Source organism: Phaethon aethereus, assembly GCF_964289735.1.
Source record: "Phaethon aethereus genome assembly, chromosome: 10".
NCBI lineage: Eukaryota > Metazoa > Chordata > Aves > Phaethontiformes > Phaethontidae > Phaethon > Phaethon aethereus.
In genome coordinates this window covers 13,159,357-13,183,853 of record NC_138586.1, presented here as the reverse complement: position 1 = coordinate 13,183,853, position 24,497 = coordinate 13,159,357, and the positions used below count along the sequence as shown (strand labels likewise).

The 24,497-nt window shown below is 50.8% G+C and overlaps 1 protein-coding gene across 1 annotated transcript in view; it reads right to left on the bottom strand.

Annotated features, from left to right (window-relative positions):
• Positions 1-19,785, bottom strand: part of LOC309408369 (gamma-aminobutyric acid receptor subunit gamma-4) — a gene marked incomplete at both ends in the record, with an annotated part of 31,834 nt that extends 12,049 nt beyond the window's left edge. The window contains 3 exons of the mRNA XM_082004180.1: positions 19,094-19,161; positions 19,366-19,568; positions 19,697-19,785. Coding sequence (XP_081860306.1) covers positions 19,094-19,161; positions 19,366-19,568; positions 19,697-19,785 — 360 coding nt within the window. The remainder of the gene's footprint in view (positions 1-19,093; positions 19,162-19,365; positions 19,569-19,696) is intronic.
• Between the last annotated feature and the right edge of the window lie 4,712 nt (positions 19,786-24,497).

The window sequence follows — 24,497 nt, the reverse complement described above, 5'->3', positions numbered from 1 at the left end:
TGGGAATGAGTTCCTAATATATCTCTAAATGAGGACAGATGCAGCATGTTCAAAGTGAGGGCGTTGCCTCTACAGTTCATTCAAAACAGACATGAGGAGACACAGAGCTAGGACAGCAGCAGCCCTCAAAGCCAAGTGCACAAGCATGGCCACTGCCCGAAAACAGGAGGTGGGAAGAGCCCATTCCAGCATCTGAGTGCTCTGGATCTCACTGGGTACTGCTTGGATATAGGGTGTGTGGTGATGGAGGCATTGATCAGGTTGTGAAACAGTGAAATAGAGCCCACAGGTGGGCAAAGAAGCATTGGCACAGCAGGGACAAGATGGGGTACCAGCTGCCCAAGAAAATGACACATACGGGGAAGGCTGACTTTATTCTGCTTGGGGCCATATTCTTTTCCTTGCCAGCTGTTGGGACCAAAATAACACAACATTTGACATATTCTCCCCCACTTCTGCAAACCCTGTTTGAGCCAGTATGAGCTTACATTGCTCCGCCTCAGCAAGATCTCTGGTGTAGGAAAAAGCAACCAAAAATGCAATGATAAATCCATGTTAGATGCCACTGTCAGTTTCTAACTCCTACCTGGAGTCATTTGTGAGATCCCGCTTCTGGGCTGGCTGCTCAGGTCAGGTGTCCTGCTGTAAAGTTCAGCATTCAGGTCTGGGATAACCAATACTAATGTTTCGGGAAAGTGGAGGGTCAGCTATCCCAGGGGTTTAGTATTTCTTGTCAAGCCCAGATTTTCAGAAGGGATCAGCATTAAAGAGCTCCCCTTGTGCCATTGATAGCCAGCCTTTGCAAAAGGTGTACTGCATGAGTTATTCAGCTCTTCTGAAACATCTGAGCTGTTATTGTCACTGTCCTGTGGTTTGATCTAATTTCAGTGGCTATTATAAGGACAGCTTAAGTTCTTCTTAAGAAGAACTTACTAGCTGAGCTGCCTACATTGCCTCTAGGTGGGGAGCCCACTGGGAAATGTTGGCATTTACAAATGTATTTTCATTCATAATGATCTGAGGCAAGATTTATACAAAAATGCTCCAGCCTTTGGGAGCACTTTTACCCTTCCAGTTCTTTCCCTCATCCCACTGCAGGAAGTGAGCGAGTGGCTGTGTGGTGCTTAATTGCTGACTGGGGTGAAACCACAACAGTTCCTGAAGACTTTAGCACCTTTTCCCATCAGGTACAGTTTGCATTGATGCTGAGGAGCCTTGCATGACTGCAACTCTGCACTGATCAGCTCTAGGACTGTGCTCAGACCTTCCTCTGAGCATTAATCAGATCCCACTTAGCTGTAGGCATCTAATCAAGGTGATTAAAATAGGAGGTGTTTGACCATGGGTACCCTACAGTCATTGGAGAGGAGTAGGCACTTCTGGAGGGAGATCCCAATATGAAGCAGTCCAAGCTGTCTTCTGGAAAAGCTTTTACTGACCTTAGAAGAGTCCAGGCTGATCAAAGCTGAATAGCTGAAGTTTGGCAGGATGAGCTCAGCCCCTAAAACTTATGGCAGTGCTGTTTCTTGAACTCCTGCACCCCTGTAGTTTCTCTCTGCCCCTGATTCATTCTCAAGCATCAGAAAGAGACTTCTCAATACCTCAATTTCCCCATATTGTAAAATATGCCTCCAACATTACTGTACCATCTGCTATACAGCACTTGGAGGTTGCTAACTTCTCTGTAAAAGCACGGGCTTTTTAGTGTTTTCAACAGAAGGAGCTAGCGAAATAAAAGGAATCACTCAAAGGGTTAGGTCACACCTTTTGGATCATGCATGAGGTAGCACACACATGTTAGTATGCATGCAATATTACATCAAACTTCAGTCATAAAATAATAAATCAAACTACCCGTAAGGCAAACACTGAAGACTGCCTACCCTAAATACTATCGCCTGAGTTTATCCAATGCTGAGGAATGCCCTGCAGCGTTGCCGCTGCTAGCTGTGTGGGCCTGTGTCCAGCTCAGCCTTTCAGCATGTCCCTGCTGGCCCTTGGTCACCATCATCACCTGGCACTGCCGCACATCACCGATCAGTCCTTGTTTTCCTCATGTGGGCAGCACAGATGCTGGTGGAAACCCAGTTCCAGAAAATGGTAACATCTGAAAGCATTTAATGGAAAAAAACCTGTCCTGTAGAAGACCATTTGTGGGAAATAAGGGGATGTGGAGTTCACAAGAATATTTCATCTTGGAAGAAAAAAATAAAACAACAAAAAGATTTTACTGCACTCTCAAACCCTTTCATTTTTAAAAAGATAGCTTACGTGAAAAGCTATGGAATTTCTATGTGAAAAGTCATTTCAAAGAAACCCCAACGTTTTCAATCTAAAAGAAGATAAACAGGTTCAGAAATCAGCCTGTATCCAGCACAAGAGACTTGGGAGCTGACCTCTGTTCTCATTGTGTGCTGCTCCTTGGGTCATCCCAGCCCCAGCCGCTCTGCCTTAACCTTCGTGGCCCTGGAGCACCTCCCTGCTTCCCATCCTGATGTCCTGATGCAGCAAGGACATCCAGCCTGGCCCCAGTTAGCTCCTCTCTGTGCCTCCTCTCCCACCCCGGTGTTTGTGCACAGACAGCGGGAATCAGCCCATATTCCCTGTTGGATTTGGCCCCAGGAACTCTACTCTAGACTAAATAAGTTCCACCCTGGGTTCAGAGGAGACATGAGTTAGGGCCACCCAATTTCAGACAGCTTAAACTCACAGGGTTAGCATGACACAACTTGAAATTAGCTGTTTGTATTTTCAGGCTACCTTATACAGCAAATAAACACAGCTGTGCACTGCCAGCAGATCCTTTTCAAATGGCTCATAGCAAGTTTGTGTGTGCAGCTCAGCTGACCTCTCTCAAGGGTGCGACTACTGGGATACAGAGGAGTTGGTACCCCATGGTTCCTCTGTATCCATCTATGAGCTTCTTTCTCTGTGTTCTTTCTGATAAATGACAAAGAGCGAAGCAAAGCCATGAGATGAAGATGTCTTAGATGTCTTCCTAAATTAAGATAAAATTAAGGATTTAAAGGTGTTTTTTGCAACTTCACTTGTATTCAATGGCAACAAGAAAACCTCCAAACAGAGGAGACAGAGACCTGAAAAGAGGTTCCTCCATTTTCCTCTGCTGGAGAGATAGCTTGGAAAAATCCTAAATAACAGTGGGGCTGAGAGATTAATATCCTAGCCAGTCTCATTCTAGCTTTTTTTGTTCTGATATTTGTCTTTATTCATAGAGCCCCCTTCCCTCTGCACCTCCAAGCAAATCCCTCGCTGCAGTACAATAGGCTGCTTTCCTGGGAAACATGGGCAGCATTTCAGGTGGGCTGATGTGAATCTGATGGGTCCATGCTGTCAATCTCAGAGCTAAGCAAAGCAAGTATTACAGACAAACTCTTTGGGGTGCTGCCATTCAGGAATATCTCAGGGGTTATTGGAGGAGATCCGGGAATGGGGTGTATTTCTTTCAAAGGCTGGTAGGTCGCTTTGTGCAGCTTGAGGCAAGCCAGGAAGCCTCTTCCTGCAAAACAGGGGTCAGCCCAAGCATCCCCCCTTCAGACAGAACTGTGTTCAGCAGCTCCACACCCCCCAGACCTGCACAGGTGACCATTTTCCTGTCCATGACATCCCACACATCCCTCCCAGCCTGCAAACATCTCTGATAAACTCTCGGCTGCTGCCAGCAGCCAGCTCCATGTCCCAGGGAACACATTCAATAATAGCAAAAAGATAAAAAATATCTCCACACTTGGATAACTAAATAAAATAACCTTATTTTAGAATAATCTTCAAATCTGATGCACAACATCTTGTCCCCACAGCTTGCAGGCAGGAACGTGCTTCTAGCATGACATGTGCAAGCACTCTCCAAAGGCAGCAAGCAGAGAGGACATGTACTAACAGCATATGCTAGTGCCTGACACTGACCACTTCAGCAAGCGGTTGGGCCAGCATCAGACTTCTTTCAGTTCTCCCATTAGTAGTGTGAGAGACCTTGCTTGTGGATGCCTCCATGCCCCTGCTCCGGGTGAGTTTTGTCTCCCCAACACAAAGAGCAAAAGAATAACAATATAAGTTTCATTATGTTTCCAAGGTCCTCCTCTCTCCAAATCAGACCACAGAGAGCTTTCTGGACACGATGCTGGAGTGACTAGGGGAGCTCGCAAGGACAAAAGGAGCAGAGCTCTGATGATCCGTGTTTTCAAGGTGACACACTGAACTTCCCATCTGTTTCACTTTTGCAGCAACACCGGCAGCGCTGCCCTTGTCTGAATGAATTTTGCCTCTGCCCAGGGAATCTCAGTTGAGACAGCATTCTTTTTATAATACAAAGTCGCTGTTAAAAACCATCACCATGTCCTGTGCTTGTGCCAGGAGCCTTCAAACAAAACATGCTGTACATGCTGTCTGTCGATTGCAAACTCCCCAATCATGTATTGCTCACCCTTGGAGTCTCTGCAGACAGGAACTGGACGGGGCTTTTGAGACTAAGTGCTGGCTTCTGAGATCTCTACCTGCCTGTTCCCACACACCTCTGCTCATGCCTGCTCCCATGCATGTGCAAGCAGGGACATCTAAAAGGCAGGCTTTTATACTTATGGCAGCCAACCACCCCAGACTGTTTCTTTTCCCCAAAAGCCTTCCTTCTGAGCTGCTCGCTTGCACCACCGCTTCCTGTCCTTCAGTGACGTTGCCTCCTCACGTGCAAGCCCGGGGTGGCTGCTGATTGCCATGGCGCCCATTCCTCTTTTCATGGGAATGTAGCCTGGCACATGGAGTCTCTCACTGTGAGCCCCAGGGACACGTGACCTAGACATGTGTGTTTTAGCATCTGATTAACAGTGATTACTCAAAGGATCAAGGAAAGTCCTTGAGTTGAGACATGACATCAGCCAGACTCTTGTTTATAGAAGTACAGTCTGTCTGCACTGTCCCTGACGAGGTTATTACTGAAAAGACAGAGGCACGGACACAGGATGCTACATGCGGATAGGACAGAATAAATTAAAGGGGAAGATACTGAAAACTTCAATGAAGTATTACGCAAAGCACCACAGGGAAGGAGCTGCCTCCTTTCAGTTTGGTTTTTCACCACTCTCACTCAGGTCAGGACATGGCCTGGGTGGAAAGTCATGTGTAAGCACCTTCTAGCACAAACATGGATGTAGCCCAGTTGCCATGATCTCTAGAAAATGCCTGGGCTGCTTGCAGAGCAAAGCCACACTTGTCCAAAGTCTTGTTTGCATGTCAAACCTTACTGCTAAATGCTTAAATGTTCCCCATGATGTTGGGCTTGAAGCAACTCTATGCCAGAAGAAAGCAGGTGAGGGAACAGAAGAGGCGAGGACAGAAGCACATAGGATAACTGGAAAAGAATACTTAGCACTTTGGGCAGGTGCTCTTGTTTATTTGTCCTTTAACCTCATGGGGCTTTTGACAAGACAAAAAGAAATTTCCCTTGAAAGGACTAGAAGACAAACTTTCTCACTGCAGACAGTTAAGTCCCCAAGACTGCTCCTTCAGGACAGCTTGGCAAGACTCAAATGAGAAGCTGGAATTTCTTTAATTGCACTTCCCATTCCCATGCACTCACTGCAATTAAAATGAAACACTGGGATGGGCAGTCTAACACTGCCCAGGACTGGGAGAGCAGCTGCTGCAGCTCCCCTGTACCAGGCAAAGGAGGGTCCCACAAATCCCCCAAGACGTCCAGTCCTAAATACTCCTGGAGAGGGGTGTCTGGGATGGTCAGCTTGTCCCCATGGAGACATCTGCAAGACTATTGTTGCCTGGGAACATGATCTGTTCCTCCAGCTCTGACATGCTCCTTGCACCATCTCTCTGTCCTTAAAAAACTCACTGTCCTGGGCTGCTGGATTCCCATGAGGCTGCCTGCAGGCTCCTGCTCAGTTCAGGAGCTGGACACTGCAGCCTCACTGCCTTCTTCCTAGGACAGAGAGGCAGGAATGAGGGCAGCACCCTGTTGCGGCAGCAGGGAAATGGCCCTCAGGTGAAGCGAAGGCAGGCAGGAAAGTCCTCCAAACATTAAATGCCGTGAGTGCTTTCAACTGTCAGAGGCATGTGGCTGTGTGGTTTTGAAGTATTAGAGCAAGCATCCTCCTAGGCTTAGGGCTCGCCCAGCTGGGCCTCTCTCCCTGCCTCCAGTCTGGTACCTCATACAGAAGGGACCACCAGTGGCACCACTGCTGGCTTTGCCAGACCCCGGTACAGCCTACTGCTGCTGCTGGCTCACCGCGTGGACTAGGGGGTGGCGAAGTCGACACTGCCTCTGAGATTTAGGGTCTGATTCCCATTTACATCCAGTCCTTATTTGCGGGACTGAGGGTTTTAGAGAGGTAGAGTAGTCCACAGTCCACTCTGCAGAGCTTTGTAAAGGTCTCAGCACCTTTCCCTGTCTTCTTGGGGACTGAACAGCCCGCATCTGCTGCCCAATTCCCTCTGCTGTTTTTTCATCTTTCCAGGCTTTCCTGGGTTTTCCCTCTTTTCCCTTTGCTCCTTGCTCTAGTTTTCTTTCTTCCTTCTCCTCTCCATGCCCCTCTCCACACTCTCTTTGGTCTGTAACTCACCACTCTGCTTCTCTACCTCAGGAAGAAAGGCATTACCACCCTGCCCATACCTCTCCTCAAACAGAAACAGCTTCAACTGTAATGGCTCTGTTCAAGCATCACATTATTTCCCACCTTCTCATGGGACTTTGCTTTGTCTAGTAAGGCTGTAGTCTCTCCAGGGCAGGGACTGCCTCTCCCCGTGGACTGAAAGGTGTCCAGTGATCTCAACTGGATGCCGATTGTCATGCAAAGAGAACAGACAAAGTCTACAGACTCAGTGATGAAGAAATTGCTACAGAAGCTCTCTGAAAATCACTACAGCCTTCTCCTAAATATGCCCTTCTCTGTGAGAACCGCTTGCTTCCAACAAGCACTGAGCTCTGTCAGACCACCTTCACGGGCTGCGCACTGACAGGGTGGACAAGCCAGCAGAGCCCAGAACTGGCACTGCAGAAGCGACGCTCACCACCAGCCAGGGAGCTGCGCTGTGCCCGAAATGAATCACAGGCTGTGGTGGGCTCACGGGCTGCCCCACACGAGGAGTCATGACCCAGCACAAAGCATCACGAGGAAACCGGCCCTAGGTGGGCAATATGGTTCAGCTCTCCAAGAACCAGTGAGACAGGGTGGCACCTAAGAGAGAGGCCCACCTCCCAAATCCTGATGCTACTCTGTCCTTCTCCCACCAAAATGGGTCTAAGAAGGCACAGTACACCCATGTCCCTGGGATGCTGTCCACGGTATGGAAATACCTGTGCTGGCCAGGAGGAAAACCACTGTTTGCCTGTATAAATCCCTTTCTAATCCTCATCTTCAAGGAAGAAAGCACATGCAAAAAATCCGAGAAAGTTCTGCTTTCACAAAAGGGGAGGGTTTTGTGCCCTCTGCAGAAATCCTGACTCCTGACACTGTTCTCTCCTGGCCCCAGATGAAGAAGAAGGTGTGGACAGTGTATTCTGCTCCACTGACTCTTTCAAGGAAACCTGTTTCATGTTCTCGCTCATGCCCCCTTGCTGTGCTTGCCAGCTTTCTCTTCCTGCGCTGCCAGCTCCTTTTTTTAGCTCCTTCTCCCTGCTTCGTTTGGTTTTTCCTTTTGCAGTTCTTTTCAAGCCACCACAAAACCACAGCCCAGCCCTAACGAGATTTCAAGCAAGCACCGGGCTGAGGAAAGCAGCTGGAAGAAATGAATCAGGTTCCAGAGAAGGAACAATTTTTTTCTGTCTCCCCTCTTGGGTATTTGACGGGCAAAGCAAGCCGGACGGCAGTTACAGAAAAGACCAGGCCAGATGATTCTCCTTTCCAGGCATACACCCAGACTTCAGGCCAAGTGTGGTGGTCATTCAGAAGCCAGGACACCAGCCACTGGGCAAGCAGGACATGCAGAGCCCTGCTGCCCTGGGCTGCTCACTTCCTATGGCACCCAGTGGCTGCGAATGACTCCCAGTCCTTTTTTCCAGCTCCCAACTGTTTTGTAGAGACTCGGCCTACTGCAGATGCCTCCTTTAAAACTCAACCTCTCTTACCTTCCCCAGCTCCCCTAGATAGCTTTAGGACATCTTTGGGGAGTAGTGAAAAAGATGAAGGCTCAGGTTTTCTACACAGAGGTATAAGCAATGCACTGGCAGAGCTTGTATATCCCAGAATCATACATACAAAGAAACCAAACACTTTTGGCTCTTGAGCTTAGTCCAAAGTTTCCGGGAGCTGAACAGCCCATTCTCTGCTGGTCCTTACCAAATCCCAGCACTTGGACCTGCCTTTGGCTTTTTGTGATAGCAGCAACACTGCGGTATTCTCACCTCCCTTGCTGATCCAGTGAGAGGACACCAGTGTCTAAGCAGCCCCTGAGCTCACTGCTGCAGGACTGGACCAAAGATTGCAGCCAGCTCCGCAGTTACAGCATGCAGAGCTCGCATCCGAGCAGCCGTGAGCAGCGGGAAGGGAGCCTGGCTTCATGCTCACTCCTCCCTTACAGTGCCAAGTGGGTGCCCGACACCCCCATTCCCAGTGCTCCTTCCGTCCCCTACCATCTCCGCAGAGACCCTTCCTCCCCATGCCTCCCGGTGAGATTTAATCTGCAAATCCCTCTGGCACACTGCTCCAAGCCATGTCACCACTGTGTCTCTTTGCTGTGGCTGGGGGAACGGTCCATCACGCTTTCTCACAAGGTGCAGATTCATGTGACAAACTAAGGCTGCAAGCTCTGGACAGGTCTGTCAGTCCACCACTGCCAGATGATGAAAGGAAATGGTTGTCTTGAATATTATGGTTCCCTTTACCTTCAACTTTTCAAGGAGCAAATGAAGAGAAGACCACCCAGTTATCATCTTAACTTCACCCTCTTACCTCCCTGCAGTGGTAGGAACAACCAACCTAACTCCCACAAATTTTTCCCACTTCTCTATCCCACTGCTCCGCTTCCCCTCCTTGTCCTCACTACACTACTAGGGTGGCTTTGGGTGTCTGTGGAGAGGAACGACAGACCAAGGGACACAGGTCTGCCATGGGAGGTGTAACAGGTACGCTGGCAAAGCTGGAGGGAAAGAGCAGCAGATCGGGGGGGCATGTCGGTAACAAGGCTTATAGCATTTGCAAAGTCCCTGCTCTGACCTTTTCTGTTCCCCGGCCACATGGAGATAAGGTGTTGTCCCAGCCATGCTCCTAAGCGTTTTGGTTCACGCATCCCATGTGCATCTGCCCGCGGGTGAGCTATTATCACCACCTGCAATTCTCGTTGAGCAAAGCTGATCTGATGGTTAGAGCCATTCCCAGCAAACTGCAGGTAAGAGAACAACCACAGAAATCCTCACAGCAAAGCCCTCTGGACACGAAGATGGACAAGGCAAGGCTTATACAGGGTCCCCAGCTATCATCAGCTCCAGGCACCAGCGCACAGCAAGCCCAACACACAGCAAGCCCAAGACCCCTGACCAGACTTACTCCCCCATCCACAGTGCCCCATGCAGCCAGCAAGATTCCTCTGAGGCTTTGAGGAGCTGTTGCATCGGGAACAGGCAGGCCCAGTCTCGGCAGCGCTGGTGTGAACTGGCTGCAGCATCAGCAAACCCACAGCGGATGGGCTGTTGCTGACCACCGTGAGGCATCGCAGCAGGTGACTGTGAAGATCTACCTGCCCACGCACTTGCTGACCATAAAGTGTATCTCCTACCAGCACAAAATACACCAACCTGAAGACACAGAGGCACCAAGGAAGTGCCTGGAGGCACGGAGGAGATGCGAGGGGTTCCAGGGAGAAGCAAAGCACTGCCTCAGCCCCGCCAGCCCTGGTGCCATGGGGAGGCTCAGGCTGGCAATATCACCACTCCACTGCTGCTCACTTGCAATTTGTATCACAGGCAATTAAACCCTTCCTGTGCACGGAGATGGGATGTAATAGTCTGAATATTCAGCCCTTAACATCAAGGCATGAAGCGGTCCTTGAAGCATATTGCCTCTGGTCACCCACAACCACTGAATTCTGAGAACTGGTCTCCATTTCATAATACATTTATAGGAAGCAGATTTCACATCAGGCTTTTGTGGGAGATGATAGGACTGCTTCATCTGGGGATGCAGGAAATAAATAGAACCGACTCCTACTGAAAAAAAGAAGTTTTACTGAAAATAAATTAAAATCGTCAAAACCTAAAATTAATTACCTCAACCTCATAATTTCATTCAGAAACTTTTTTTTCTTCAGTAAGCTAAACAAAATATTTTGCTTTACCCTTATCTATTTGATTCACTTCATTTTGACTTTTATTTTTAAATACTCATATTCATGCTTTACTTATAGGACAGAATTTATCACTGTACGAAAAGCAAATCGAAACAATCTGATGATACTGAATATAAATGTTTTGATTGTCCCTAAACCCATTTTCCCTCAGAAATGCTTAAGAATTTTGGTTGTTCGTCCCAAGTGGGAGGGGAGAGTGAGACCCCCCTCCCCTATGATGCTGCTGTTCGCCCTAGACCAGAAATGCTGGCCTCTGACCAGCTCTTTGACTTGGCTCTCACTCACCTGAAATATCCAGACGTCTCCTGTGGAGAGATCTAAAGCCTTCAGTTCAGATAAATCAACTCTGCCTTAAGAATAATTCAGCCCATCAAGTGACAACTATTGGTACAGCTCAGAGCCTATATCTTTCAAATTTGACACGATAGTGCTTTCCCTTTGACTTGGAAGAATCAATTTAATGAGGTTCAGAGCACAGATCAGTACCCGAATCAACGACGTGCTTCCTGGGCTGTCCACGCACACACATCTCCGCATGGAGAAGCGGGGCCGTTTGGGAACTGCAGAGCAACTCCACTCGCTAACAGGCTTGTGATGGGGACGGCTGCATCCCTGCTTTCCTTCGCAAGACGAAGCTGCACGCAGCAGCCCCAAGCCCGTGTCTCCCAGGCACATCCCTGCCAGTGCGTGATGGGCAAGGAGGCATTCCTACCGCACAGCGCCGGCAGCCGCGTCCACGCATCATGGCAAAGCCCCTTTTCACGCCCTGCCAGACGGCAAAGCTCCTAACAAACCGAGAGCGAGCTGCCAGCTGCCAGGGCAGGGGACACCCCTCCAGCCTGGTCCAGGCCCCAGTAAGGAGAGTCTCTTGGTCACTGGAAAACTGTCATCACGGTCTATTAACGAGCAGAAACCCAGTTGCTGGCAGACACCTCTGGAAAGGGAGAGCAGGCGCCGCTGCTGCAGTCACAAGCTGCATTAGAAAGGTTTTCCGTGGGTAAGGGTAAGGAATTACAAGTTCCGGTGCCCTCCGATCAGGCATGGTGAGCACAGAGGCTACTCGGGAAGCGCCTACAGTAAGCATCCTTCCCGGGCTGCCTGCAAGAGTTCAGGGCAAAAAAGCCCCTCTGCATTCAGCCTGGCTGAAGAAATGTGAGTTTTCTCCAAAAGCTGGCACAAAATGAATGTGGGAAGGCTGTAAATTGGATCCATGAAGGAATTTACAACAGCCGCTTACTTCGTTATGAATGTTGATTTATCCCGTGTTGCCTGAGGGCCAGAGGCCGCCCGAGGCGTGGGCTGTGCACAGGGACCCGTGTGCCAGGGCAGATGCTGCAGTTTAAGAAACCTGACAGAGTACAGCCACATTCCCTATTTAGCGTCAGACTGGGGAGCACTGATGTTAATTAACTTTAGGGCTTTGCTCTCCAGAAATGCCTCTGGAAAAAAGCACTTTCCCCCCCCCCAGGAGGCTGCTGTCCAGATTTTCATATTCTATTTAGTTCCAAATTTTAGAGGCAAACCCCCAGTTTTTTGTTCATCTTCCCTGATAACAGGCTCCTTGTGTTTTCTGCACAATAAACAGCCTATAAATAAAATACTGACATGGATGTCACACAGAAAATATCTGGAGGGGATTAGTGTATGTTCTGGATAATAAAAGGAGCTGGTTGAATTATTCATAGTGAATAAATCAGCTCTTTTCCAGTTTGGGAGCAGACCCTGAAACTTGTGGAAGCTCTTGGGATATGTTCAGGATGGGAGTAACTCATTTATCTCATTAGACCTTCTGTTGCAGTTTGTGGTTTGTCCCACAAGTCACACATGATTGGTGCTATTCCTCCGTGGCCTCGTGCTTGTTTTTTCTTAAGGCAATGACAAACGATGGCCACAGGACAGCTGCTGCCATTCTCCATGTACCCGACCTCACCACCACGTGAATGCGAGCAAGCTGCAGGAGGAACAGTCCCTCTCCTGGCACTTGGGCACGCAGGAACGGGCTCAGGTGACCGTTCATGAACATCAAGGAGTTGAGAGATATGAGCACGCTCCAAGCAAATGAGTATTTGTGAAGACGTTATAAATGCATCAGCAGCTCCGGCAGTGCTGAGCCATCACTCAGGTGTAGAAACTAAGAGCCAGAAAAAAAGCACTGGGGCCCTTAGTGAGAAATACCAATTTCCCAACACTTTAAGTTTCTACGATATACAACTTTATCAGGGACCAAAACCTGACCTAGCTCATTACGTGAGCGCGTGCTCTGTGCAGCTTCATTAGATTTATGCTGCTGCCAGCTCGCTGCACACCGGGCAGGCCAAGAAGAGTGCACAGTCCTTGGCCCAGCATTGCAGCACGCTTCAGGCATTGCAATCCACCCTAGAAGTGGGTGCATCTGGGCTATTGCCACCTAGACAGATGATTTGTGAAGCATTTTTAAGTCTTTTCAGTTGAGAAGTGCTGTGCAGCCGCTGGAGTCTATTATTATCAGGGAAGAAAGGAGGGTGGTAACAAATTTCCTTTACCTATAGGCTTATCTTGTGCTCCAGAGCAACATATTCAAGCATTTTAAAAAGTGTGCCATTTTCATTTCATTTCCTTCCTACTTATTCCAAAGCAGCCAAAGCTAAGTATAATCAAGACTTAAGTGTTCCTCAGAGCCAGACAATTATTACCAGTCTTGGTTTCCCCATCTATTAAGAAGAAATGAAGATATTAACCCAAGCCTTGCAGCAGGACACCAGGGCTGTAACCCAAGGCTGCCCGCTGTGGCTCCCACACTAACTGCCTTCCAACAAAGCACAGCCGCTGTTCCTCGGGATGCGGCTGCGCTTCCATGTGGAGATGCCTCAAACCACCTAAGGGCTCTCCCCGAGGGTGGCTTAGCCCTGAAAGACTTTTGTAGAGCCTAGCTCCTCTCTTGGGGATCTTCGCCCCTGCTGCTGGGACAGCTCAGCCGTTCACAAGCAGCTGCCGGCTCCCTGCATGCTCTGATAACGTGGCATCAATGGGGATTTTACTCAGAGCCGCGATTCAGCAGCTCGGCCACCCGCAGCTCTGAGTGGGCAGGAAGCAATCCTTGGAAGAGGGCTGTGCGGACAGCCACTGCCTCCCTGCCCCGCTAAGCCATCCCTGCACAGAAAGCACCCACGAGCAAAGACAACGTGCCCCAGGTCCCCAAGGGGGCTTTGTCACAGCAGCCCCCTTCTTCACCACTACCCCTTGTCAGCTTTGACTTTGAAAGCCAGACCTCCTCGGGATTTACATGAAAGCAGTCAGTGGGGAGTTCTCTTCATTCATGCTGGGCTTATACTTCTATTATAAAGTGTGTCAAATGAAGATTTAATTTATATTTAACAAGACAACGTTTGTAAATTAATTATTCATCAGCTGATAACGAATAAACATTTCCCCCTTCCCTCCTCCCTTTTCACAGTGTTTTCACAAATGCACCATACATGCAAATCTATTAAATGTATTCTGCAGTACTCCAGTCGTGGGAAAATACGTTCTTCATCCTCAATTTCGTTGGTGTGTTGCATGGTAACTAATGCAGCCAGGCACAGCATTATGAATTTAATAGTGCGCAGCATCTCGTTCCTAAAGAGGGAAAGGGGGAATATTCAACACCTGTATTTGGATATATCCCACTCGCTCCAAACGTCCCCAGCCCCCTGCTCACAGGCAGAGATAAGAAAATAATTTGCTATAATAATGGAGGCAGGAGCTTAGTCCTACCCCTTGGAAATTGCAGGCACTTCAAAGGCAGCAGAATCTGGCCCCTGGTGAATGACAAGAGGCCAGTTTTGCTCTTTCTGTCTTTATTATCATTAAGTAATGAGATTGAGGTGGTACACAATCCCAGCAGAAGAGCTGTCATCAAGTTTTGCTACAGAATTTGGCACACAAGGGCATCTCCTCACACATATCAAAGAAAGGAGTCTCCAGCATCTAAATTGGCCCTGATGGCACCCACCTCTGACCCCAGACACCCAAAGCGGGTAATCAGGGAGGTCCCTGGATGAGTGGCATGTCTCCATTCACTTTGGCCACGAGGCTACCCCAGTGTTTGGGCTGTGTTCTCAGTGTTCAACTCCGAGCCTCACGCTTGGTTTTGCGCAAGAAAGGAAGAAAAGGACGTTCAGCTGTTACCTCTGGGAGGAATCTGAGAAGCTCTGAGCAGGACTTGCTCCATCCCCAAGCTCAGAACACAAGCACTTTTTCTACTCCCACCCATACTGGCTCTCCTGGATGCTTCATGGACATCCTCAGGACATAAAGACACTCAGCCCCAATAGTTGGCAACTGCTTCATTTCCTGAACTGCAACAGCATCATTTCCTGAGCATTAAACATCCCTAAAGGAAGGTGATCCAGAACTCCAGGTGCCCTTGACTTCAGTTAAAGCTATAATCTATAGCAATAAAGCCATTACAAAACAAAACCAGGAGCAAATCCCTCCAGCAAACTGCCAGTCAGCAAAAAAGTTGAACCCAAAGTCTCCTCCGACCATCCCTGCTGCTGCAGCCTGCCCTGGCACCTCTTCCAGCAAACATGCTCAGAGAACCAAGGTGGGTCTTTGCATCAGGCTCAGCTTTGTGATAAGCCAAGGATACCTAAACAGTGTCTGTGTTAATGGGAATCTAACTGGGCATCCAGATCCATGACACAGCTTGGAAAGCTGCAGCACTGTGGGTGATAAGTCATTTGGCTTGAGGCGCTGCTGGCCAGTGCCCAGCAGCAGCAGGCGGCTCTGAAAGGTCTCCTGCCCGAGCGCATCCTTGCCCTGATGGTGTAAACACAGCTTCCCACCCCTCTGAGAAAAGCCAAGTGCCCCAATCCCACCCAAAGACAACAGGCTCATGGGATGGGGAGGAAACCCCAGTCCATGCAGCAACTGGAGCAAACAGCTGTGGGTGCCACTTCTCTGCATCCTTTGCCCTCTCAGCCCATCCTCTTTCAACCAAGCCCCATGCCACTTTCTATCATTTAGCCATCTCCTAGCTTTATTTCCAGTTACTGCCACATTTTGGCTGGCAATGCACAGAGGTTCCTTTCCCCAAGGAGGAGAGAATGTAAAATTTGCTCAGCTACCTAAATGGGAAACAAGACTGCCATTCTGGTCTACAAAAGGTACCAGGAAATCACATTACGTTTCTTTCCCCTCCAAACCTGCCCACCTTCTGCTGACTCCTGAACGTTAATGCTATTTATGACAAGTGATTGATGAGGGGGATGCAGAATTCACACCAGCACAGGGCATTTTCAAATCACCTATTCATTTTTAAGGACCGGAATCAGTTTTGTATCCTGACATGATTTATCATGTGGAGGTTGAGCAGCGGCTACACAGGGCCAGCTTCCAAGCCCTGACAGAGCATCACCAGGCTGAAGGCAGCGGTTTGCAGTTAACCCTTTGAGGTGTGAGCAGAAGATCACAGGACACCAGTATTCAAACAACATTGCTTAAGTTGGAGCCTTCTATTCCACCAGCATGTCAAGCCATCCTATAGCCTTCAGCTTCAGATGCACAGACCATGCTGGTCCAAGATAATAGCCACAGTAATGCTGCTATATTTCTTAAAAGCAGAATGAGGTCTTTATCTTCTACATAGCCTAGCTATGGGAAAGAGAAATATTTATGTAAGATGTTGTCATCGCAATGCACCTAAAGGAGATCAATGGGACATTTCCCCTCCAGTGGACCTTCCAGCCTACACGAGCCTCTGTATCTGCGGCAGAGAGAAATCTCACCATGGGCTCAGAAGAGATCTAGCTCCAAGTCAAATTCTGCTTCCCTTCCCTCGGAAACATGTGTTTCCTCAGGTTGTATATGGGAAAAGGGAAAGACCGGGCATGTGGGACAGGCCTGACAGCTGGGAGAAGGCAGAGGTACTCAGGTTGGGAGAAGCTATATTTTATATAGGGACAGAGTGGGACTGACACGTCCCCAGCAAAGACAATCTGTATCATATGTTTGATGCCAGCCTGCCAGTAGCTGGCACAACCCACAGAATTACTTAACTCATTGCATCAGCATGGAAAAGCAAACAAACACAACACAAGTGGGTAAAGCAGCCAAGTCCAGAGGTGACACTGTGGCAGCTTTGTCACAGCCCTTTTCTCTTGCTTCAGGAGACACTGTAGCAGGGTGCAGCCTCCCTTGTGAGCAGGGGGAGGTATTCAGGCTACAGATGGCAGAAAGCTGCCATCCAAGGCTCCGAGAGCTAGGTCTAGCTGTCCTCAGTACCTTTAATACCAGCCCAGCATCTCAGGGAGAAGCGTTTTAAAGCTCAAGAGCATCACAGATTCAAGCTTAGGAAGTTACCTAAGGGGACAGGGAAGGAGAGGTGTCCCTAGAGGGTCTATTTGGGGACTCATATGGAAGTGTCTTCAGTTCACTGGTGACTGTTGAGACCCAGCAGGGACCCCTGGACCTGTAGCATCTGGGCACTTTGGAGAGACAGTATTGCCACAAAGTCCCTCAATTGTCTCTGTGCCGAGTGGTTTCCTCCCCTGCCTGAGCAGCTCCTTGCCATGCCATTCCCACAAACAGCAGTACCTTCCTCAGGTGGGAAGGCTGCAGACAGGTAGAGTAGGCCCGTGGCTGCCTACGTCTGCAGGGCTCTGCTGGGGAAATTCCAAGCGCCAGGCTTGCCTTCACCCTCCTGGCTCGCATTAAGTGCGCTGGGACCCCCTGGGATCCTGTGTGGTCGTGGAGCCCCACTTCATGAACGGTAAGAGTTGCTGCAACTCTTAGCAAGAGCTAAACACATGGGTTGAGCTGCTCTAGGAATGGCCAGGGCTGTCTTCATCAGCACTCTCCCATATGATTCTCTGGTGTCTAGTAAGGATTGAGTTCACACCACAGCTTTTTCCCCTTGGTGGGGATGGCTGCTGTCACTGCCTTGCATCCTGATTAGCATCAGGAGATACTGAATATGCCTGAAGCTCCTAGACTTGCAGCCATACTAGGCTTGTGTTAACCCAGTGGATCTAAAATACTGAAGGACTGGGATGGCCATACATACATTCTCACATACCCATCACCATGGCATAAGCTGTGTTTCTTAGGAAACCAGACTAGCAGCAGTGCCTGGTATCTCCGTTTAGGAGAAGAGATGAACTCTGGATGCTATCACCTGCATGGCTATGCAGTGCTCCTGCAACAGGGAGGAGAGCAGAGCTTCCAACAGGGGTGGAAAGGTGTAAAGTAAATGGATGAGAGGGAAAGAGAAGGAATGAGGACATGCACTGTGGTTTTGCATGGTTTTCTTGACATACCTTTGGGCAATAGAAAGCAGATGGGACAGCCTCCTATAACATGACTCTTACGCTCTACCTCCAGGCACAGAAGTGGCTGGGGAGAGGAGTACATCCAGCCCCTGCACTGCTGCTCTTATATCACTGTGGTGTCATGTCCACACACCCACATGGGATGGAGGAACTTGTGGTATCTACTGGCAGCCAGGGATGACATCCACGTGGCTTGGGCTGTGGTTCTTCTACTGGAGACCAGGCCCGCAGAAACAATGAAAGCAAGTTTTTTGCCTTGAAGCCGTCCCTGCTGGGCCTTCTGATGGTGCCCTCATCATGCAAGTGAGCGCCCAGCCAGGTGCCCATCTGGTGGCTTGTGCACAGGCACTGCTTGGAGGCACAAGCTCGGCAGTGGCCGGTCAGAAGGGCTGCTTCAAAACGGTTTTTGGAGTGGAAGTGGTACGATGACTACAATGCCATTCCTCCATCCCCAGAGGGGTTTGTTCAATGGAAATGTTCTACTTGGGAAACTAAAAATAACATGTCCATCCTGAGAACTTATCTTTTTTCGCTTTAAGGAGGCTGGCTTTCTTTCTGTTCTGTTTTGCATTGAGAGAGACAAGAAAAGCCAAATTGTCCTGACTGTACCTCTCCTTTGTCCTCTCCACCCCACTGCCCAGTGGGCCAAACAAGTCTTTCAAAACCTGACAGCAGTCAGGTTTGTTTCTTGCTAGAAATGAGGAAAAAAATACTTCACAGGGAAAATAATAATGGAAGCTTCCTGTGAAAAATAATCAATGGTTGCTGTGCAGTGCATGGGCTGGAGGGTCTTCAGACCAAAGGGCATCTCTGTTGAGTGTTTCTGCAGCTCCCAGTACAGCGGGGTCCTGAGCCATGAGCAGAGACTGCTGCAGTTCTGGTGGCATCAGTCTAAGGTGCTATGTACTGAAGAGCTGTCAGACCCAAGGCACCTCGCCTGCCCCTCCTCAGCACCACAGGCCAGGCCTGAGCACCCAAGTTTCACACCATCAGACCGTTGCCATGAAAACCATCTCCAGGTACCTATTTCAGTCCTCCTGGGAAGTGCGCTCCTCCCCTCCCAGCCACGACTGTGCTGGCTCAACCAGGGTGGTGCAGCTTGCCCGAGCATCCTGATGCCCACATGCTTCCCAGGCAGGAGAGGGCAAAGCCACCAGGCAAAGGTGTCTGTCCACACATTGCCAGTGGAGACCGAGGAGCATCATCATCCTTCTCTCTCAGCTTGTGAGCATGATAGAGTTGCTGAGCTCACTAAGGGCACTTGAGACCTTGCTGCTAACTAGGAATGTCTGTCAAGCCTTTCTAGCTCCAGCTATCAGCAGATCAGAGCACCTCTTCCCAAGGGAAGGGAAACAAATACTCTTCTCATGACACTACCACCACCTTAACACCATGTCTAGACAGCACAACACAACCTGACAGCAGTGCTGGGCCATCTACCTCCGACACTCTCAGTTGCGGTGATACCACGACACTGCAGCAGCGACACTACTCACCATCTGGATGACAGACACCGGCCCGATGCTGTTCACGTAAATATCCACATCGATAAACGTGGGCTTGACTGTAAAGAAAATAAAATAGGTGCAGATGAGCTGGGGCTATGATCATTTGTGAAGGGCTGAGGACCAGGGGAACATCTGGGATCAGCGTGGCTCCATCTCACCAAAAATCCCAACTACAAGCAGCCACAAAAGCATGGAAAACACAAGCTGCAGCTGGGCCAGGTCACCACCTGTAGCCACAGGGAGCTTTATGGGACACTTACTGCCAATGTCAGGCCTCAGCTTGTTGTCATAGTTCTTCAACAGCGAGTTGAGGATCTGCGTGGCATCAGTCTCCTGTGCCTTGGGGGTGAGGACCCAGGTTTTATTGATGCTGAGGTAATCGTAATCATATTCCTCTGTGCTCTCGCACCTGGAGCGGAGGAACAAAGTGAGAGAGACATTGCTGCGGCATCTCTCCGGTGCTCTGTGGGAGTAGGGACACAGCTGGGTTTCAGAGATACTAAAGGAGGAGGATGCAGCACTGCTGAAAGGCAAAACATGAAGGGCTCAGGGATCTCCTCTCAGCCACACTGCTAAGACGACACAACTCACCTGGCACCTTTGCTCACTGCAGGGTCCCCAGACAACGTGGGGACCTTGCTGCCAGTGATCAGGACTAGCAGGCGTTGGGTGCTCCACATCCTCCCCAGCTCCTTTTGGAGACATACTGCTTATCCCCAAAACATGGGAGCCGCTCCCTGCCTTCCTCTGCCCAGTTCCTGCCCATCCCACTCCTGGGCCTCCTCTGCTGCCAGCTCCTGGAGCTGCCTCTTAACCCCAAATACCTAAGCTGCTCTGCCTGCCACTTGCCAGGCATCCTCTGACGAAGATGACAGTGACCAAACAGCATTTTTGGGGAGCAAGGCATTTACAATAAAAGTATTTCAGAGAAAAGAGGTCCTAAAACCACCAAGCAGGCAGCATACACTCCTGGCTTGCCAGGAACCCAGCCATCTGCCCTGCACAGATCCTGGGAAATTAAAGCCTTATGCAAACTCCTCTGCCCTCAGCCCAAGAGCTGCCACAACCCGCTCCGGCGCTGGCCAACCCTTCCCCCCAGCCTCTGGCACGAGCTCCCATTTAAAGATGCTCCATCTCCCTGTTCCAAGCCAGGCAAGGAGAGCTTGCGTCCTCCTCTGGACACGATCCACTTAGCAGCAGCTTCTCCAACTGCCTCTCAAATCTGACCTCTCTAAACCTTTCGCACTCCTCCCTTTTTCTAAAGGCATTTTCCTAAACCCTCTAATTAAATTAGGTCCACATGGTCACCTGGGAAATTCTAACCACCTGCTGCTGCTCTGGGCAGCTCATTCACAAGATTGTCCCCGGAATGACACAGCCATATGCAGAAGAGGATGCCGAGCAATCCCGCACCCAACACAGCCCCCTCGACGTCTGCCATGCCAGCATGTCACCTGCTCCGGTGCCAGAACGGGTCTCGCAGCGGGAGCTGCCGCTGTTGACACGTCCCAGCTGGAGCCTCGCAGCTCCGAGGTGCAATCAGGCACCACCAATACATGTCTGTCTCCAGCGCCCAGGGGGGCAGAACCTGCCAAGGGTACTTGAAGGTGGAAAAAAAGCATTAAATTGACACATTGCAGTCAATTTGTCAGGTGCTCCTCTTTTAAAACCCCAAAAAAACTTGCTTTCACGATCACTTTAAAACTGTTCGCATGTCCCCCAGCTTTCAGGGGCCGGGATGTGTCTGCCTGCCGCCGCACGTTAGGTATTGGTACATCATCTTGTTTCCTGCCTGATCGCGCTACACTTTGTAATGGTGCTTAAGGAGTCTTAAGCAACGCTGTCAGGATGCGCTGCCCCATCGGAGCGGCAGCAGCGAGGGCTCGCCTGGCTGTTGTGCTGTGGTGTGCCTTCGGAACGCAGCTGAGCCGGCAGCTCCGCAGCATCCAGCAGCTGCAGGAGGCACAGGGGGTCACTGCTGCGCCCACCCGAAAGCTGGCCAGAGCCGAAATCTGGTGCCGGCCCTGCTTCCGTGGGGCACAAAGAGGGACACGAGTCTGCCCACAGCCCAGCTCAGGGCAGGGGAAAGCAATCCCGACTGCTCTCTCTTGCTGCCAGTGACACTACCAAAAATATGCTTTTTGCTAATGCAGCTAATCCTGGACTACTAAACCATACTAAGCCATCTTAGCATAAGCAAGCCAGCTTTTGCTGGAGAAAATATGCTTTTGCTGGGTGTCTGTGCACACACAGAGACAAATCAGCTCTCGCTGGTCAGGAGTGTGACCCTCATGCCATCCTATGCAAGTCCATGCCTCCTCCCCAGTTTCTATTCCCAGTAGCCCCGCTTCAAATCAAGAAGGGAAGAGTCCAAGAGCCAGTGGAGAGGAGAGGAATTAAGGTGACATGTGTATGTCCCCCACAGCTGCCAATGGAAACGTCACACTGCAAACCGCAGCGATCCCCAATGCACTGTGAACGCTTGCCGGCCGCTCCGTCTCCTCGTGCAACACGACTGGCTCAGTGACAGGGGACAGCCAGTTCCCGTATGTCTCCGTGCAGCCTGGAGGAAAGGCAGAGCCACATTTCCTCACCTCCGCTTGTCGAAATGTCAAAACATCTGCCTCGCAGCACTCCTGCGCCTGGCCACAGGGCTGAGACACAGCCGCCAGCGCGGGTGGGCAGGGAGGATGGCAGCAGGGCAGAGCAAGGAAACTCCTGGTCTGACAGACGCAGTCGGGGCCGTGGCAGCTCCTGCTATGCCCAGAGCAGGAGGCCTGCATGGCAGGAGGTGTCCTTTTGGATGTGCTCATGTATATGGATGGGGTTGGACAACCCTCCTTGGGCAACCCTTGGCATTACAGCAGGACTGTGCTCTGCCTTGTCCCCCTAATTCTTTTTTACTCAAGCAGACACCTGTTTTGCTGAGGTTTCCAAGCACACTGATGGTCAAAGTAAGCGCCACACGAAGGGCTGGTGGCTGGCTCCCTCCCCCAGTGCCCAAACTGTCTGATAAAGTTTCCATTGGCAGGAGGAGAAGAGCAACGTGTGCCATGAGCCCTCAAAGACACTTCTGCTCCTTGCCTGGTAGGACAGCCAATGTGCTTGACAAGGATGCCTTCCCACTACTATTTGCAATCTGGTGTGTTAACAAAAGTCTGAGACCAGTAAAATTTTGCACTGAGACCTCCACCCACTGGGGAGGTGAATAACACCCTCTCAGCCATCCCTAGCCCTGAGGCAGGAATGCCCCTGAGCAGATGCAGATACAGACCAGGGCTGTGATTGTCTAGCCCCTCTGCAAACGCAGCTCAAAGCCTCCATGGCTTCCGAGGACCAGACAGCAACAAAATGCAAGAACACCATCTCCCTTGGTTGAAAAACACCGTGGTCGATCCTAATTACCACATGGTAATGTGTCCTTCTAGCCACCCATCCCAGTGCCTCCAAGAGTTGTAGGCACAGGGACATTCAGGCAAATTACTCTAAATTAGAAGCAGACAGAGGATCTAAGGACAGGGGGCTCACTAAACTGTACCCTACCCGTTTCACGTACCTCTCCTTTCACAGGACGCTCTGTGAAGCCCCAATGGTCAAGTCTGCGCAGTTTCAACCATATGCCAAGCCCAGCTTTCTGGCAGTGTGATGCTGTGCAGGGATCCTGCCTTCAGGGATCAGAGTTGGGTGCCTTGGCCCCAGCCGAGGCAGTGCCCTGGGAAACACTGGTGAATTAGGCTCTGTGGTGGGGGACTGGCTGGGGAGTGCTGAGTCACCTGGCACAAAGCATCCAGCCCACTCCAGCACCAGGGGACAGGTCTTGCAGCTTGTGCCAGGAAAACGGCTCACACTCATGTGGCACCTGAACAGGGCTCCTCACCCCAGCACCCACCATCAACTGCAGGGCAGGCAAGGTTCAGCCACTGCAAGCTGCAGCCAGGAAAATGCAGTGAATACGGAATGAGACCCTGGTATAACTCGCTCCTGTTCTCCTTCTCCCAGAGGCTTCCTCTTGGGCTCCATCTCCCCCCCCAACATGCAGAGACACTGCTCCTGGCAAAGCAGGGCTCAGGGAAGAGGTAGACTTGAGGGACTGGGCCAGGAGGGAAGCCGGGCCAGCTACGAGGTAAATCTTCCTGCTCAAGGGCATGTGAATACATGACTTAATCGCTCCTCCATGTGATCTTGCAGCTTACGACTCACCCTCTCAAAATGCAGTGCTCGTGGCAGCTGCAGAGACCATACGGCACAGAAACCAGGACCACCACAGTCCCCCATCTCGGCCCTCAAATGCCTCCCGGCACCAGCACGCTGGTGAGAGGCTGGGTGTCAGGGCATGAGCCATAGGGCAACTCTAGCAGCCTCCACCCTGGGAAGGCCAAGCCCTGGAGGACCACAGCAGGGATGGACTTTCTGCCGGCACCTGAGGTTGGGAAGCCTTGGCAGAGCAGACCATTAGTAGCAGGATTCATGCTCCCTGTCTCTGACTGCATTTGTAATGGGATTTGATCGGCTTTAAGGCAGCTTATTCTGCCAATTAGCTTCAGCCCGTAAAATCGCTCTTCCCCCAAGCCCTGGGGGCAACAATCTGCTGACAACATGTTCTTTCCCCGATCTAGCCATTAAACTCACCGGCAGGGCTAGGAAGTTTAAAAAAAAAAAGGGGGATAAAGAAACTTGAAAACCCCTTGTGCGCGGGGCCTTTCATCGCTGTTTACAGAGAAGCGCTACGAACCGCCGGCCCTGGGAGAGAACCATCATCTGCCAGCCCCACGCCTCCGCTCGCCGCCTCGCCCAGCGCTGGTGGCATCGGGCTGGCATCGGGCTCCCAGCCGGCACCCAGAGCTGGGACCTGGGGCCAACCTGTAGAGCAAGGCAGGAGCCCGTGCTGCCCTCCTGCTGCCAGGCTGCACACCCTGCGTGGGCTTTCGGGGTGCCAGGGGAAGGGGACACAAGTTCCTTCCCACCCAGCCCAACTCTGCGTGGAAATGCCCCGGTGATGGATGGGGCCCCTAGGAGATGCTGAGCTCCCTCTGGTCCTGTCCCGGGCACCCCCAGAAGGGGCTCAGCCCCCGGCAGGATTCAGCCAACAAGATGATGGGGGGGGGTGGAAAACGGAATGTCCTCTTGATTCCCGGCATGCGAAGGGTGGACTCGGGGTGCAAAGGATACGCAGGGACTAGGTACTGCCGCGACCTGACCTGATCCTGCACGGGGCCGGCTGGAAGGAGCCGTTGGGGGCATAGAGGTGCTCGAACCCCCGCTGACGCCGGGGTGGGGGTGCGTGGGGAGAGATGATGCGACTCCAGCCCCCTCCCCTCCCATTGCCCCGAAGGCTAAACTGAGGCGGGGAGAGGGCGTCCCGGTCGGTGGAGGGGCTCACCTGGCGCGCAGG